Source organism: Neocloeon triangulifer, unplaced genomic scaffold, assembly GCF_031216515.1.
Source record: "Neocloeon triangulifer isolate White Clay Creek 2 clone unplaced genomic scaffold, ASM3121651v1 ptg000012l, whole genome shotgun sequence".
Classification (NCBI taxonomy): domain Eukaryota; kingdom Metazoa; phylum Arthropoda; class Insecta; order Ephemeroptera; family Baetidae; genus Neocloeon; species Neocloeon triangulifer.
The window spans coordinates 14,574,484-14,593,373 of NW_026775554.1; the positions used below are offsets into that span (position 1 = coordinate 14,574,484).

At 35.4% G+C, this 18,890-nt stretch overlaps 1 protein-coding gene across 5 annotated transcripts in view; it reads left to right on the forward strand.

The window, feature by feature from the left end:
- The window catches only part of LOC132197638 (5-hydroxytryptamine receptor-like), a 96,673-nt gene extending 79,485 nt beyond the window's left edge, over positions 1 to 17,188 (forward strand). For all 5 annotated transcript variants that reach the window (XM_059621042.1, XM_059621041.1, XM_059621039.1 and 2 more), the window contains exons 6-7: positions 11,898 to 12,007; positions 13,017 to 17,188. In XM_059621042.1, the coding sequence (XP_059477025.1) occupies positions 11,898 to 12,007; positions 13,017 to 14,040 (1,134 nt within the window). In that variant the 3' untranslated portion in view covers positions 14,041 to 17,188. The remainder of the gene's footprint in view (positions 1 to 11,897; positions 12,008 to 13,016) is intronic.
- The last annotated feature ends 1,702 nt before the right edge of the window (positions 17,189 to 18,890 follow it).

Genomic DNA, 18,890 nt, shown 5'->3' on the forward strand with positions numbered 1-18,890 from the left:
AAGCGAAGGCACGCTTCTAACAAAGCGCCACCGGGAGAGATGCAAAGATACAATTAATTCTACAACAGCAGCCTCCCGTGCATGTAAAGCTGGCGCTGCCAGAGCCTCTTTAATAGTTAATTTTTGCTCGATGTGCCTTGAAAGCTTTGCCAGATTTGATGCGCCACCGCTCTTCTAGGCACTTCCTGATAACATTAGACGCACAAGTGCGAGTTATCAAAGGGAAATTTTGCTCTTAATCAATTTCCTACTCTACTGCTGCCTATAATTATAAATTTTCAATTTCTTAGTAATTATGCTGCGTTTGAGACTTCTCAAAACGCTAATTCAAATGAAATCCTATAGCCTTCGCTAACATAAATTATGCTGAAATATTCTTAACCCATGATTCGCATTTCTCTAATTCCAATGGACAGATTTATCAAGAATTGTTAGTGAATATTGTTATTGAATATTATTTTTGAAGGGAAAATTTTTCTCTTTTTCTAATTGTATTTTTTAAATATCTAGAGTAGCAAAAAATTTAGCAATTATAAAATTAGGTTTTGTTCAAAACTTGCAGTAAAATTAAAAATTATAAATCATGTTGTTTTAACACTTTTAATATTATATTAACTTTTAAAACTTAGTGCATGTTGAAAATTTTTTTAAATATTTTATAAATTTGCATTGCATTTTACTTAATAATTAGTTAAAAAAAAATAGCTGAAATTTTAGCATCTACATCAATTTTTTATTTATATATTATGAATTATTATTCTTGTTTATTTTTTAATTATTTATATTATTATTGTGGTTCGGAACTTAGAGAACTTCTGCGCTTCCATGATGAAATATTAATGTCATTTTTTTATTAAGTTTAATGCAATATAATCTCATATTTTATAATTGTCTAACGCAATGAAAAGTGTGAGGGAATAATTTAAATATTATTGTGTTTCACTTCAACTCTGGCTATCCATATTATGCTTCACTCTCACCAGCGCTAACAAAATTCCAAAAGTCGTATATATTAACGACTCCCTGTTTTGCAGCCGCACAAACAACTTTAATTCTCAAGTGGACCACCTTGAATAAGAGGCGTTATTTTGAATTCCCTTCCTTTTCCCTTATCTTCTCCCCTTAATGTTGCAAAATTACATACTTTAAACGCGCCTCTCCTGTTCATATTTATTTTTATTTCTCGGCATGCAATTTTCACTAAGTGTGGCGGAAGTGGTCCAGCGTAGGGTAGAATATAGCCTGATTTCGTGAGAAAATCTGTGAATTATACAGCAAATTCTTTAACGACGATTAATGTGCGTGACAACGTCAAAGTTGTTCTTATCGTCTGGGCGGAAAAGCAGCCGGCGAACGGGGAATTAATCAACAGAGAGAGAAAAGAGGTTTAAGCAGATTTTACTTTAGCAAACTCGCAGCTGATGAAATTCTTGGCTTGCAAAATTGTGTCACTGACAGAGGAAGAGAAAAGCAAGCGACTTGCTCTTAACTATAAAGTTAAATTATTTTCATTTGGTCTCATTCCATTAAGCCTTTAGTGGAAAATAGTTAAGAGAAAATTTAATAAAGCAAAACGCTAATGATAAAGTCTTACTGAATAAATTTGCACGGCTGATGAGGTGCATTTGTGTAGAGTATTTTGATGAAAAGTAAAGTTTGATTCAATTAATGACAGTAAATAACAATTGGCAACTGCTTTGTTTTGAGAAAAATAAAATGATTTTAATTGAATAAGCATCAGATTATGGTATTATGTTGGAAATTATTAAAAAAAAAATTGTATACCACACATAGAAGAAAAATAAGCAAATTAAATCACGTTGAATTATTTTATACAGATACATTTTTTTTTTAATTCGTCCACTGCTATTATCAACAGTTAAGTCTTGATAAAATAAATCATAAGTTGCGGTTAAAGTTAAGCGACCGAAAACGTGCCGACGAGTTGACGAAGTGCCCGCAATTAATTCATCAGACGGAGCCGCAACGTATGCGAGATTCGCCCAACAATATCCGCATGCACAAGTGAGCGGTCGGGATCAAAGGGTTGCTCGGGAAGGCAAAACAAGCAGGCCAGGTCGACCGGCAAAACACACACACCACACACATATAGAACGGCCTGCGGGAATTGCAAAGCTTCGGAAGCTGCAACATCTGTCGTTATAAAAGTAGGACGTCTTGTGACGTTTGTTCTTTATGATCTCGCCCTGCAACAATTTAATAGCGCCGGTTGGGTGTTTGCTCCTCCGACTTTGCCTAGCTGCTCCGCTCACTGCCTGAACCGACCATATGCTGTCCGCTCGGTTCAACCGCCCTGGTTTTTGCGGCGGCGGCGAACGAACATTCTTCACCCGGAAAATACAGGTTGCTGCTATTTCGGTAGCGTGGTTTAGATTAATTCTGAATTGGGACGTGCAAAACTATGGTGGTTTCTCGCTTCAACGGATCATCCCAAATTAATTATCAAAGTTTTCTACAACATGAAAATACTGTATTTAACAAATCTGTAAGACATAATTTGATATTAATTTAATTATATATAAAAAAATTAATAAAAGGAAACAAAAGAGGAAATATTTCTTAATCTTGCATGTTTCTTTTTAGTATAATAAAATAAGTTAAAAATTTAAGCGCTTATTTCATTTCTAATATTTTGTTTAGGTCCTAAATGTGAAAGTGTGCGCGATCGTTAAAATAAAATATTTTACAATTAATAAATTAATTTAATTATCATTTCTATAAATTTTACTAATTATGCTTTTTACACTTCAACAAAGGCAAAAATTTACATATAATTCCCTATTAATAACATGCAATAAAGAGGTGGAATTACGTAGCCCACCCACTCGTACCATTCAAAATACTTGTGCTTTTGTATAAGGCTGGGAAAACACAAACAAAAAGTAAAGCGCTGCCTCTTTGGAATTGATAGCTTCAACGAAACAGCGTGTTTACAGGCTTCATGTTAATGAGTTGTGCGTTGGGTGGTATAATCTTGTTGGTCAGAGCCGGTGAATCGAAATTAGCATTCAGGAATAGAAACTTCCACTGCCGTCCTTTCCCGCCAACGCACAATTAAGAATATATATTCCGTGAAACTCTATTTCAAAAGCAAAGCGTGGAAAATACAGTTGATTGCTAATTAAAACATCATTTGCGATTCTCCAGTTTTCATAGAAGTGAAGAGGAAATGATGACCTCTTCCATCATACAGAGAGTATTAAAAAAAAACATGAATCCATGAATGAAAGAGGGGAATTCAGCCAGGTGTATTAAATTTCAAAATACTATCTAAAAATTTTCAAATATATGTATAAAAAAGAAGAAACGTTTGTAATTAGTTAACGCCCAATTGCATATACAACCCAGATATAACCCTTATTAAATGAGTTACGCATAATTTACCAAAATATTAATGCTCTGCTTTATCAAATTTCATTTTTTAATATCTTGTTCGTATTATGAAGTTATTATCAATCTTCTCTTGATTGAACGAAGCAAAACAATTATATTTTCTTACTCGCTTCACCTACTTTTCCTGGACAAGTAAAATGAAATATTTCTTGGCGTTATTACATGACATTGGAGTGAGTTTAACATCATTGTTCTGCAATTTACATTTATATAGTTCGCTTCCAAGTCAGATTCTATTTTATTCCACAAGAGCAAATGGATGGAAATTCTTGTTCGTGTAATAAGTCTAGTGACATGTAAGCACAATGTATACACTGTGCACTTTTTTCAACACACGCGCGTAGGGAAAAAGTGGTGAGCATCCAATCTCCTTGCTCTGAACTACATATCGGTCTGTCGCAAAGTTGTACCTCCAGAGAAATAGCAATTCTCGTCTAAGGTCGCGCGTCAAATTCAATAAGAAAAGTGCGAAAAACACAAATTCATAGAGATGGCTGACCGCGTAAAGTAGTTTATCGCGTGTGCACTTTTTACGCGCTCACTGTTGTGCTAATATTGCAAACATGTGACGACTACATGCTATGCAGTAGCTGACCTGGAAAGTCGTAAAAGCTCTATTTATCTTTATGACTTTCTTTGCATAAAAACGTCCGTTCAGAAACTTTCCCGAGCACAGCTGCACTATTAGCAATCAACCTTTTATATCTGCAATTAATCGATTGGCATCAACAATGTGCACACCTTTTACAACTTTGACTTGATTTTTATGACATTGTTCCCTTTGAAACAAGGCATTATTAGATAAATTGTTGAAGCTAGGAAATCTATTTTGTATCATTATAAACCACTGTATACGCGTAAATCATATCATTTCAATTCCATACTCAGTGATTTTAAATATTTTTTTAAATTTAAAAATAATTTAATTTAATTTATTATTATGAATCGCGGAGAGAATGAATTAGTACTAAAGCCATAGCATAACACAGAGTTTAATTAATTTAAAGTCGTCATAAAACTACGTCATGTGACGATAATTGTCAGAAAAATAATTAATTAAATTAATGTGTAATCAACAGAAACATTAATCATATATAAAATGTACTTGGAAGTCAGAACAACATAATTTATTATTTAGAATTTCTCTTACCGACAATTTAAACCGTTGAGGTTCTATTGAAGTGCTTATATGTAGATCTAATACTATTTTGATACGAGATCGTTTTTCAGCATTTTTATGAATAATAAATTATTTAGGGGTGGGTATCATCAATTGCCTGGATATGTTTTTTAAATCCTTGGGTAGAAGGAAAATTTTGGATATTTTATGTGTCTCACTCAGTTATTGACAGTAAAAAATTTATCTACTCTATTATTAATTTTGAGAAGCTCACATTCACTGTAAATAGTATGCAAAATTAAGCAGAAATATAAAATGCCATTATTTTGATAATCCCCTTTTCGAGTGGCTTCAAAAATGAATTACACATTAAATCATACTTTTGTGCAGCAATATTCTTCAATATTTCTGCATGGCCGATGAATATTTTTCCTTCCACATATTTTGCTTTTCTTCTGATAGTTTTCCCTTCTTTCCATTTCATAGCGTCAACATACTCTGCCTTTCTTTATTTTTAACGGCTGGAAATATTGCGCTTGAACGCTTTATGACACATCAATCTCGCGTTCTATTTCTTTATAGCCAGGCTAAGAAAATTTTCGCATTTTCCTTCTCCACAAGTCCACAAGCTGCCGGTGTTGAAATGGAAAGGAATGAAGTCACTTTTATCGTCAATAAAAACGGGTGCTGCTGGGAGTTCATAAAGAGAAATAGCACATTATTGCTGTAACAGGAAAGAGAAGCGGCAATTTTCATTTCCGGCACCAATGAGCTAAAGAAAAATGCCTCAAGTATAGTCAGCTCATCAAATAAAATTTCCATATAGTTTTTTTGTTTAATTTTCAATAAAAGGCTTCTTTCTTCTTCTACGTCACAAATAGTTTATTTGAAGGAAAATTGAAAATCCCTCTCAAGATGTTTGGGTACAAGAATCTTCCCTTTCGTTAGAAAAAAATCCGGGAGATGTTTCTCCAGCGGCGCCGGCGGCAAGGAAAGAAAAAAAGTAGGAAGCATTTTCACCGAAATGAAGGCCGTTAAAAGCTTTTTATTTTCTGCTTTCCCATTTTGGACATTGTGTTATTTTTAAGTGTTTTCACGTACGACCTGATGTCAAAGAAAGCTGACGCCTAACCAACCAGAAATCTAATTTGCCAAAAGAAAACTGCTTCTCCAGCGCGATTCGGGCGTTTTTCCGAGAGAGCGAAAAATAATAACAGCTCTGGCTGCAGAGAGCGTCGTAAAAACTTTTTTGTATCAGCCAGAGATATATATTTATAAATAAACAACAGCTTCGCTAAACAAGTCTCTTGCACACAATGAAACTTTTCTCCGAAACAGCTGGGAAATGTGTATTGGTTTGTGGCGCCATGCTGCTGCAAGAAGAATGCAATAATTTAATTTTTTCTTAATCCCCTCAGTGGCGCTGTTTCGGAAAAACAATGAATTTGCCAACTTTATTTTTAAAGTCGTGAACTCATAATTCTGGGCGATAAAATGCGCTTTTTCATTACAAATCCTCTCGCGCTCAAGACAATCAGCCGAGTGGTGATTTTTTTTCACCGACTGAGCTTTGTTCTTTGTTTTGGCACATAAAACTCTCAAGGTGAATGAAAAAAGGCAATCTCGTGCACAAGTATGTGGGCCAACGAACAGCCGTGGCTTCCGACATGTTGGTTAGACAATATTACGACCCACGGTCGAGTTTGCACGGCGCGACGTCCGAGTTTTGGCGGGTCTCATGTGGTTTCAAGAGGCACTTTAATTAATACAAGAGCTCTCTTCATCATCGCACCATAGCATTTCCGCGAACTTTTTTCATTGGATATTTGCATGTTATTCCCAAAGCAAATATTACTCTCAATATCCACACTCTTCTAAAATATAAACTCTAAATACCTTTTGAGTGATCTCTAGTTTTATGCAGTAGTTTTTCTGTACGACTAACTTTGTGGCATAGATGTTATTTTTGGAATAAGAAAATAGTGCGATCTGCTAGACGTAAATTTAATTTTATTCAGCTTAAATGCTTCTAACAAAGCAAAACGATCGTTGATTTAATTTTGCATCAGACAATCTTTTTCAAACTGCGCTAAAACACTTTGATACTTTGAACGTCAGCATTTACAATGAGATAAGTGATTGAATAATTCTCCAAGAGCCCTTTATTTGTCATGCGCCTTTCCTCTTCACCCATTATTTCCCAATTTATCCTCTGGCGTCAAATATAACAGGATGAGAACGTTTTATATAGGGAATCCAGAAATAGATTTTAATGAAAGGAAAGCGCTTGTATTTATTTAACAGACAATCTGATCCACGGGTGCAAACCTCGGTTGCTATGGTGACAGAAAAATCCCAACCGTCACCGCGTAGAAGCTCACCAAATTTTTAAAATGAAAGCGTCTGGCATTGTTCACGTCATTCCTTGTATTTTGCGAAAATTAACTTGACTTATGGCGGATAAGGTAATAAGCATTCATTTTATTTTCAAAAAAGTTGAAAAAAAATTATCCTCAGGCTTCTACTTCTTTCTATTTTATATTTAAACGAAATGTTTGCGAAGTGGTGAAAAAAATTAATGAACAGTTTTCCTTTTGCACTTTTTTTTTATAATTCAAGAGGAAATTTCAATTACAAAAATTCTTAATAAACGGTTTCGATGAACTCGTAAAGACTAAAATACTTTCAAGTATTAATTTTTAATGTTTTAATGCCGCTTTTCCAAAAGTAAAAAGAACATAATTAGAGATAAATTTATATTTTGGAATTGTAGTCGTTTTGAATTTTTTACGAAATCATTAGAGAGGCAACACAAGTATCGCAATTATTGCTGATCAAAGAGCACCAATCAGCTGCTGTTAATAATTCAAGTGCCTTTTGCGGCTCAAAATTAATCACCCGCGAATAATAAAATATTGCGGTGTTCGCTTGCGCTTGGCCATTTGTTATATTGTTTCCGCACAGCTGTCTCATTAATTCAGCCAAGCCGCGGATGAAATTAAACATCAGGTAGCTCTCGTCGATGAAATTCATTAATGGCAAAATGTGGCTGCGAGCGACAATTAAACACAGGCACACACGCTCAGTTTTATATGCACTCTTGCGTTCGAGTGCGCCCCACTTCAAACTACTGCCCATTGTGACCATCATCTGCTTTTATATTTCACCGATCGCCAGACTGTCATTGTCACACTCGGTTGCTCATTTCTCGGCGTACCGAGTCATGGATTTGCGTCGAAAATGTGGTTGAAAAGGAAACAGATCAAAGTGCGTGTAGGCGAGAAAAGCGTCGCTTGGTAAAAAGTCGTCGGGGATTTGCAACTGCTCGAGTGAACGCCGTTTTTTCCTCTTTATCCTTTGCCGGATTTGTACATATTTGGTGAATTTTTTCATATGTATGTTCATTCTATTTATATTTTGCGTGGTGAATCCATCAACAGAATGAAAAAAGAATGAAAGTAACAGTGGAAGGCTTGGAAATAAAAATGCAATCCCTTTTTTCGCCCGTAATCGGAATGAACAAAACTTGGAAGGTTTATGTCAAAGCCGTCTTTCTGAAAAGCACAAAAATTTAGCTTTCGAAAGTGCTTTCGATGTGGTGATTCCTTTGGGAATAAAATCTTACACATACGATAATTGCTGCATCTTTCTTTTGATATAACCATTCAGCAGTCTTTTTCACATTTTTTTTACAGATAATAATGAGAGTATGAAGGCCAGAGCGTAAGAAAAATATTACAAGCGCCAACTGAAACTTCCAATGAAACTCTTATTGTGAAAAATTTATATGAATTATTTGAAATTCATCCCCAAGGTGTCTTTACAAACTTTTTGGCACCAGTTAAAGTTTCAGATCTAAAAATTCTTTATTTTATTTTACGCTGTTTGCAGAGAGAACAAGGGCAAAATAAAATTATTCCCTGCAGAATGAATAAAAAATTACAAAACAAAGATGAAACTAATTATCATTCAAATAAATTTTATGCAAAAGAAAAAATTGCTCACTTGGGTAGCATTAGTATAATTAATTCTTTCAAAGTGAATTTTTTTTACCAAGACAGCTTTTAAAACACTTTGTGCAGCGCCACGTGTGATTAGTGTTATTATTGGCAGGACAGATGACAATGCGCGTCAGTGTGAAAGAGTGACGTGAAGGGCCCGAATAAAATGCAACCAGCCTGGGAGCGCGTGTTGCGGCTAATTGAGTTTGTGCCTTAGACTGGCGTGGCGTGGAGAGAGCCGAACGACGACTATACCTGATTAGATTACTATTTGGAAATGGAAGACGCGCGCGGGAGGATGGTGGAAATATGGCGAGAGGCGCCGCGCGCATTCTTGATCGTATTAAAGCGATACAATCGAATTGAAGCGCTCGCCGAAGAACGCAATTACCAACCATAGACACTCTAGACTCTCCAGAGTGCAAGACAATCTAGCAACTCTATAAGAAAATTTTTCAGATAATACGCTTTATGGTTTTAAACACGTCTGTAATACAAAATAATATAAATCAAATTTCCAAAACTCACCATTTATTTTTGTAGTGTTTTCGTGTGTATTATTTAATTTATATAATTATAATATTCGACTTTAACTGCCTTAAGTTTCATTATATGAAAGAACAATTATATTCCAATTTTTGTTTTGTTTTACTGACAAAAATCTCGATATAAAAATTTCTTTAAGCTATGATCATCAAGTAGTTGTTAAAGTATAAAATTGAAATAAAAATCACAAACACAGATTTTATATTTTTGACAGGAAAAGAAAGACAATTATTATGCATTTAAAAATTCCCCGATAAGATTTACAATTCTCTCATGGTTCAGTTCCACACTGGTTAGCCTGTTGACCTCAAAACAATCGTCAAATTGAGTCACCCGACCATTTCATTTGCATGGCATCTCGATATATTCAAATTCCAATCACGCACCGCCACCCACTTACTTATTGCTCACTAACATTCAGTCAGAAGCGTTCACCTTTTTTATTCTCCAAGCGGCTGTAAAATGCGAAAGTCGATTTGCATTATTCATGAGAGCAGCGAGAGGTAGCAAATGTGATTGTTTTAACGCCAGAAATAAACCGACAACCTCGTGACTTTTAATACCCCCCGCCAAAAGCGAGGAAGAAAATAATCTATCAAGAGATGGAATTTTCCATATCAAATCGTAAGCCACGCTCTTGATCCTTTGCATATATGCAAATTTTACCTTTTCTCCACGTGTAGAAAGAAATTACCTTGTGGAAAAAACTGAAGGCTAAAATATAGTTAGGTGTTTTTAATAAATCTTGACGTGCCAGAATAAAGCTCCGCCTAAAGACGAAAATAACAGCCTCTCAAGCAAGAAAGAAATTTCGAATAAGTCAGTAAATATTTGATAACGCAAAGAATTTCATAATGGATCACAGTGGAAATTTCCAAGAAAATTTAAATTTATGGTTTAAACTTGCGTATTTTAGGGAAAAATATACAAATTGAAAACTCTGCGTAGATTTATTTCATAGATAAAAAAAAACAATCAAAAGGGATTAAATTTAATCTTACCATAATAAAAAAGGACAAAAGTATAACAAATAAAAAATATTATTTTGCAGTCCTCAATTTAAACTACCTTAAATTTTACTTTCCTTCCGTTTCTGAGTAAAATTATGATTATTTATAATAATATATAAAAATTGTTCATAAATTCATAAATATTCATCACAAAATAATCTTTCAAAACCCACAATGCCATTGAAGGCTTCGCTGTGTCCTCTTGGCAGAGGTTTGAAATAAAATGTAAGAGATTCGCACAAAACATCGGGGCTGGCCGCGAATTAATGCCACAAGTTTTTGCTCGCATTAGTACACACTTTGAACAGCTTTTTGCCGGGGGTGTGTTTTTTCGTTTGGCACGCAGAGCGCACCATGTGTCGTCCTTCCCAGCTCGTGTGCGATGCCCGCTCGCAAATCCGGCTCCGGCGAGCGCCCCGTTTTGACACAACCTCAGAAAGCAATTCGCTCTCATCAGCGCAGCTTTTCTTCTCGACGCTGCTGCTTTTATGGTTCGGTTTGATAGTCGGTGGGTCATCTGGCTCGCAGTGACAAAATGAAAGGGAAAAATCGATCCCTGCTTCAGCTCTCGGGGTTTGCCTGTACTCGGCGGTTGACTCGAGATTGACACACACGGAGCCCATACCACGCGCACAATGCCCGATTTGTATATCTGCAGCCCTGAATTTACAAGAGTCGATTTCCTCCTTGCGCCTGAAATTGAAATGCAATCTTTTCCCAGCAACATCTCCCCAGCACGAAAGGAAAACCTTGAGCCGTACCGTACTTGCAGCCATGCTGATAACGAAAATTTTTTTTCTGCACATCAACGTGTCGCATGCAAGATTCCGCTTCAGGAATTTGTCTTTTGAGCAGAAAAAAATGTATAATAGTTTAATTTTCGTTACTTACAATTAACTTGAAAGCAAAAATTTTTTTAACAGGAAAAAATTCTTTAAAAATATTCCAATATTTTTATTTTTTTTTAACAATTATTTTTAATTATCTTTAATCTATTGCTTATTATTTATTGTTAAAAAATTTAAATTTTTCAAAATATTTTTATAGTAAAGCCATTTTTTTCTGCAAATTGTTACATTATAATTTATAATATTATTAATAAATTGTTTCAAATTTACCATTTATGTAAGTATCTAAGCAGCTTGCTTATATTTCTTTCAGAGTTATTTCTATTAAAATTATATATTTAATTGAAGAATTAATTAATGTTAAAAGTTTGTTATTAAAATGACAATCATGCTCAAACTATGGGATCAATGGGGGGACTGTGTAGATAATTATCATACAAGTCTATAAAGTACAGTTGCAATGAAATGAAATTTTATTTATCTTCTGATTTGTTGAATTTTGCTTCAAAATTAAATAATAAGAGAATACATAACTTTTTTTCCAGATGATCAAATACATTGATTTTTCAACATAAAAAAACTTGTGACCTAATTTTCTTTATTTGTTTCATTTGAACAATCCTAGAGTAGTAATATTCCAATCATTCAAAAGGGTGAGCTGTCAGATTGATATAGTTTGATCGAGTTGAAATAAGGTTAAATGAAAAAAGTATCCGATCTCGCTTTTTGTGTTCAAACTTTTTATATTATTACGTTCTCTCATAAATCCACTCGCGATATTCTAAATCCGATTTATGACTTTATACCTCCCCGGTTCAGAATCAATGTACGCAGATGACACAGTGAAATCGCTCACTCGCAAAATTCCACTATGGATGCGGCCGAGCGATAACAGCAAAAATCTGCTGTCGGTGTTTGCATTGTTTCTGTATAATTAATCCGGCGCCGCGTGTTGCAGATAAGCAAAGGGTGGATCCTGGGTCCTGAGTTGTGCGACATGTGGACTTCCAGCGACGTCCTCTGCTGCACGGCGTCTATTTTGCACCTGGTCGCCATCGCTGTTGACAGGTAAGCGAGTGCCATTTTCATGCAAATTAGCTTCAGCTTTTGTTCTTTGCGTGTGACAGCTCCATTGTGCTCTTTGCAAGCGAAGACGGCGCTGCTTTAGCCGTTCAGTCCTCACTCTGAAATTCTCTCTCTTTTTTAATCTAACTTAGTTTATTAGTTTTAAAGAGTTTCTATAAATTTTATTTTTTAAATTTTTGTCTTCCTTGAAGTACAAAAGATTAGAATAAAAATATGTATGTATTTGTTTAGCTATATTTTTGGCAGCATTAGCCGCGTCAATCAATCTAGAAAGATAGATTGATTTCAACGGACTTATATAACTTTTCACAATAAATAATATATAACTCGACTTTGCATTGGGAGATAAGAAGTTATTGTGTCTATCTAACAATAACATATTAGAGCCGCTTTTATATATTAAATTTTATATCATTTTTTTTATCTATGAAGTTGTTGAAAGTAATAATTTTGCATGAATTATTTATTATCAGTTTAGTGCTGTTTATTTCAACAAAGGAGCTAGAATGCTCACAAAATTTTGGTGAAGGCTTGAATAATTTCCCGTTAGATTTTATTACATTATTAAAATCAATTTCATTTAATGGTGAAACTTCCAAGACTAATTAATTGAAGATTCAGAAGATTGATGCATCATAATAAGTCAAATGAGTTCAAACCCCTATGAATTCCAAAATTATCAGTTATCAAGTAATTTTTATCTAGAACTCTCAGACAGGCAAATATCGCTGTTGTGAAATTTGATTTCTGATAATGATTAAATGATGGAACAAAAATCTATTGATTCAAAAATAAATAATTTCAAGATTACGCAGTAGTCTGGGAAGATTTCGTTTCAGGAATAAAATTATAGATATTTTTAATTTCTGATCAATGAGGATTCCCTCTCTAATGACCTCTAATAATAATTTATTTCCATAAAATTTATAACGCTTTGTTAATTTACTTGGACTCATTGGCAAAAATTAACAAATATTGTTCAATGTTTTAGGTACTGGGCGGTAACTAACGTGGACTACATTCAAAACCGCAACGGCAAGCGGATCGGCATCATGATCCTGCTGATCTGGAGTGTGGCGATAGTGGTGTCGTTGGCGCCGCAGTTTGGCTGGAAGGACCCCGGTTACCTTGACCGAATAAACCTGCAGCAAAAGTGTCTGGTGTCGCAGGACATTGGCTACCAGATATTCGCAACATGCTCGACCTTCTATGTGCCGCTGTTGGTGATCCTCGTCCTGTACTGGAAGATTTTCCAAACGGCGCGCAAGAGGATCCGTCACAGGGTAGGCAAGGCCCCCACCCCCACGCTCAACAACTCGACACCCCCGGCCAAACGCAAGAAGCGGAAAAACAAAAAGGAGGAGGCCGCGGCCGCCCTGACGGTGGCCGTCACCACGACGACCACCCTGGAGCGACCTGAGGAGGAGCGGCACCCTCAGGAAAGCACCACCGCCTTCACCATCAGCGTGCCGCCCCTCTCGGCGCCGGCCACCCCCGCCTCCATCGCTCCACCCTCCACGAACGTCTCCCCTGAAAAGTCATCGACCAACAACGGCTCGGCCAGCCACCAGAGCCACATCAGCGACATGAGCAGGGTGGAAATCCTGCAGAAGGACCTCGGTGGGGGCAGTTCGCGGAGGCTGGACGCCCCTCCAACCCCCACCGTGGCCATCATCGACCAGCCCAAGTCGGATCCGATCAAGGAGAGACGCGAGCGGAAGGAGACTATGGAGGCGAAGCGGGAGCGAAAGGCGGCCAAGACGTTGGCCATCATCACTGGGGCCTTCGTCATTTGCTGGCTGCCCTTCTTCATCATGGCCCTGCTGATGCCCCTGTGCGAGTCGTGCTACATGAACGACTACATCGCCAGCTTTTTCCTCTGGCTCGGCTACTTCAACTCGACGCTGAATCCAGTGATCTACACCATATTTAGTCCCGAGTTTAGACAAGCGTTCAAGCGAATTTTGTGCGGATCCAGCGCTAGATCTAATTATAGGCCGCGTAAGTTTAGATAAATAATTATATTTAAATCTCGTTATTTTCGTAAATAATTAATGATTAAAAAGCGCAAAAAAATAATACAATTTTTCGGTGATCCGCCTCTTGATGTGTCAGAGCTCACACACCACCAGCCGGATCGCAGATGGGTTTTTTTATCCGAAATATTATAATACTTAGAGCGCGTGTTGACCATCGTTATCTCCCTATTATGCTTGTATGAGCCTCACTTGCATATTATGTGAGATAAAAACGCGCCCGCACTCGTTTTGCAATTCAAAAAGCCGTGAAACATAGGGTAAAAAAAGTGAATTTCGGTGCAATATCAGAGTCTGAATCAAAAGTGTGTTGCACTGCTCGCCACATAACTTATTTTGCAAGTCGCCAATGTACAGAAAAGTGAAAGTGTAAATAAATTGTACATAATTATACGTAATTAGCGGAAAACATACAAGGTTGAAAACCCCAAAATAGAATGAAAATGGTTCCTTTTTCTTAAAAATTACATGTTGTTGTTCACTGCTGTGTGCGTGTAAATATACATTAAACAAAATTTAATCTCTCTGAAGGGATTAAAGCTGGTCATGTTTGAAATCGGTGCTACAAACCCCACACTAAATGGTGTTGCAAATCGTGCATGACAAATTACCAGCTTGCAAAGGTACTCCGCGTGCAAAGTTAGTTCTGGCGACGCCGCCACGGGCTTTCGGAAGATTAGTAGTGCGCGCAAGATGCTGCTCCGATGTATGTAAATATAATCACATCACAATTGCCCTGTTAGCTCCACCCATATAGGTAGTGTGTATGTGTGCAAGCGTGTTGCATTAATTTGCAAAAGTAATTTATTTCTTCCATCTCACGCGAGAGAGAATTGCCAGCTTTGAGGGTTATCTGTGATTTTTAAGACCCTCTGCAAATGAGAAAAATTAAAGTCAGATGCAGTTCTTCATCTTTCATTATAACTAGCATTCAAAAATGAATAATTGATTTGGATGGGGGGAAATGTGATTTTTTTCTGTTGATAACGAACCAAAAGAAGTTTTATTTTGTAAGAAAATAGTATTTTTCAGTTGAAAATTGGTGATCTACAATTTAAAAGAGAAAGAATAAATATCAGAGAAGCTCTTACGAAGTGGTTGTAGGTTCAATTAGGGCTTTAAAAAGTTAAACCAGAAATTTTAAATTGAATGAAATTTAAGTCTCTTTGGAAATGTAAAATATTGCGATTTTGGCTAAAAAAAATCCATTTAAGGTGTTAAACTTTCAGTAGAGAGACGTTTTTATTTACAAAGAAGTTTAATCATCCTGTCAATTTATTTATGAAACACGTGCAAAATCATGATTCTTTTGTATCCCTCTCCCGAGCTATATTCATGACATCAATTTTAAATTAGGTTTTTGAATTTATATTTATTTATAGATAAGATTACTGTTAAAACTTGTAGAAGAAAACGGTTTACTCTGATAATACCAGGGTGCGTCCAGGAAAGATTTGAGGGTAAATGTTAAAAATTTTTCTTGAAAACATGCCATTCCAATTTTCAAGTATGTTGTTGGGGTGGTCAAGAGGCCTCGCTCACCAAATTTTCAAGTCAAAATAAGGGGTGCTTTTCCGGGAAATCAGATTTTTCCAAAAACAAAAAATATGGAATATCTTTGCTCCTATTGAGAAATTATTAATGATATTTTCACTTCCAGTCGTAACTTTTTACGCCCGACAACTTTTCTGTTGACAACTTTTGCGTAGGTCAAAGGTCAAGGTCACTAAATTGCAAATTTCACTTTCTGACGCAATTTTCGCAAAGAAGCACCCCTCAGAAATTTTTCGCAGTATAGGAAAAAATGTAGCCCCAAGTGTGTAGAACAACATCCTTGATTTCCAGAATGGCATTATTTTTAGTTTTTTAATTAATTTTAAATGAATATTAAAAAACAGTGAAAAATCGCTTTTCCGCAATAGAAAGTAATTTTCAAACAGCGATAACTCATTTTCTGTTAGAGATACGCAAAAATGTTATAGAACGAAAAGGATTTGTTTTGACTTTTTGCATCCAGCCATGTATTGTTTATACAGGTCAGGTCATTTGGGGTCATTGACCTCGGTGACCTGTGACCTTTTAGAGCAGTTTACTGAATATTTGGCACGTAGTTAAGAAGAACTATTTTATGGAATGGTTTGAATAAGCTCATTTCCCACAAATTATTTTTAGAGGTCACAGGTCACCGAGGTCAATGACTCCAAATGACCTGACCTGTATAAACAATACATGGCTGGATGCAAAAAGTCAAAACAAATCCTTTTCGTTCTTTAACATATTTGCGTATCTCTAACAGAAAATGAGTTATCGCTGTTTGAAAATTACTTTCTATTGCGGAAAAGCGATTTTTCACTGTTTTTTAATATTCATTTAAAATTAATTAAAAAACTAAAAATAATGCCATTCTGGAAATCAAGGATGTTGTTCTACACACTTGGGGCTACATTTTTTCCTATACTGCGAAAAATTTCTGAGGGGTGCTTCTTTGCGAAAATTGCGTCAGAAAGTGAAATTTGCAATTTAGTGACCTTGACCTTTGACCTACGCAAAAGTTGTCAACAGAAAAGTTGTCGGGCGTAAAAAGTTACGTTTGGAAGTGAAAATATCATTAATAATTTCTCAATAGGAGCAAAGATATTCCATATTTTTTGTTTTTGGAAAAATCTGATTTCCCGGAAAAGCACCCCTTATTTTGACTTGAAAATTTGGTGAGCGAGGCCTCTTGACCACCCCAGCAACATACTTGAAAATTGGAATGGCATGTTTTCAAGAAAAATTTTTAACATTTACCCTCAAATCTTTCCTGGACGCACCCACCATACCGATAAATTTCAAGCATTTATCTGGCAAAAAACTTTCAAAACTCTTGAAAATAATTTTCAGTTGAAATATTATTCATTCTAAACAACATGCAGCAAAAAGGTCACAATTAACGCAATATATCTAAGCCTATATTTTTATTTTTAATTCTAATCGGTGAAAATAGTGAGTGTGTGAATAAAAGAAGGAAAAAATGTGGAAAAGGTCAAATTTCAGGGTAATATGTTATAGTCAAACTTCATCCGTTCAATGAAAGTTGATTAAAAGGAGTGGCAATTTTTCACTGCATACAAGTGTTTAGCATTCCTAGAGCAAAAAGAAAAACAATAAATTTCTTGAGATTCATCGCAATCCAAAGCTAAAAATTGGTGCTACGTAGCTTTCGGTATAGAAAATAATGTAATTCGATCACTAATATCAAGACTATCTGCAAATTTGCCAAGTCTATCGCACAAGTGGTGGGAGTGTGTTCATCCCACGGAACACTTAAATGCTTTTAAAATTGTTCCCCTCGCTAATGAACGGGAAAAATAAAATACTCGCCATAAAAATTCCCTAACAGCGGCACGATTGTGTGAATATTCTGTAGGAACCTAGCGAAATGCGATTTTATCATTTGAATTAATTCGTTATATAAATGGGAGTCAGTTTCTCATCATCAATCTTCGGATATACGGGATATGTGAAAACGTACATTAATTACGGAAATTGATTGCTGTTATCTCGGTCACTCTATGTGTTATTTACGCTAACTGTTTTCAACATAGATGTTGCATATCAAATCAGAAAATCATCTACGCCGGTGTTTAAATCAACTGCTGCATGCGAAAAGTCGAATAATCATTAACACTCTCTCACTGTTATTTTTGTCACTGGAGGTCTATATAATAAAATGTCTAACTACGAATCGTGAATGGGAAACATTATTATGCCGTTTCTCATCAAAATCGTTAAGGATGAAAAAAATAAGACAGCTGTGTAAAATAAAAAAATAAATAAACGTGAGTGTATTTTTGCATGGCTGCGGAAACTAAGTCTGACGTTGTTGTTATCCACAATATTTGACGTGGAGAAAATTTATTGCATATATTATTACGAATGATTTACGCGAGATTTAAAACCAAACTATAAAACCCATCTTGCCCAATTTTAACTGTGTCATTATGTATAAGCTTGGATGAGAATTTTGCGGCGTTGCATCGAATGTAATAATATCAAAATCAGATGAACTTTTGATGCACGTAAGGTACTCTCTCAAAAAGTCGCTTAGTGATATCGATAGAGCAAAAATCTACATACTTACATGTTTAAATCTACAAGACAAAAACAACTCTCAAGAAAACACACAATAATCCACAAGAATGTTAAAATTATAATTACGTATGTAAAGAGAGGAAAATTAGTCGTGGTGTTGATATTGTAATAAAAATTGTGTCACCACCTTGTTAAGCAAACACACGTAAGTGGCGTTTCAAGCAAATCAAAGTGATTGTGGTGCTCAAAACCATATTCGCTCGAGACGCCCTGAAAATCCAGTCTGTTTTATCGATTAATCAAATGTTAAATATTGCTGATTTGAGATGTTTATTTATGACGATGAAAATAACTGTAGGCTCAAAAGTTTATGTAGATGACGAAGATAATTGATTGGTTCAAAATAAAAGTTCATTTTATGTACATCATGAATTTGATTTCCAACAATTTTTTTTTTTTTTAAATGATATTTAATTTTTAAGTTAGGAGAGTTAAATAATGTCTTTTTGCCAAAATATTTAAGATACAACAGCTACAGTAATATCAAAATTTGGTTTTAGTTATTTGATTTTTAGCCAGAAAAATTGTTTTTTTTTTTAATTAAGCTTACAATCAATACTATATGGATGAATAGATCAATAATTTTTTTATCCAAACTGGACAAATAAGATGTTCACATGTTAATTAAAAGCTCTTTTCATTTCTTTTCATTAATTTTGGAGGCAGATTTTTCAAGATTTTGAACTAGCTCAATT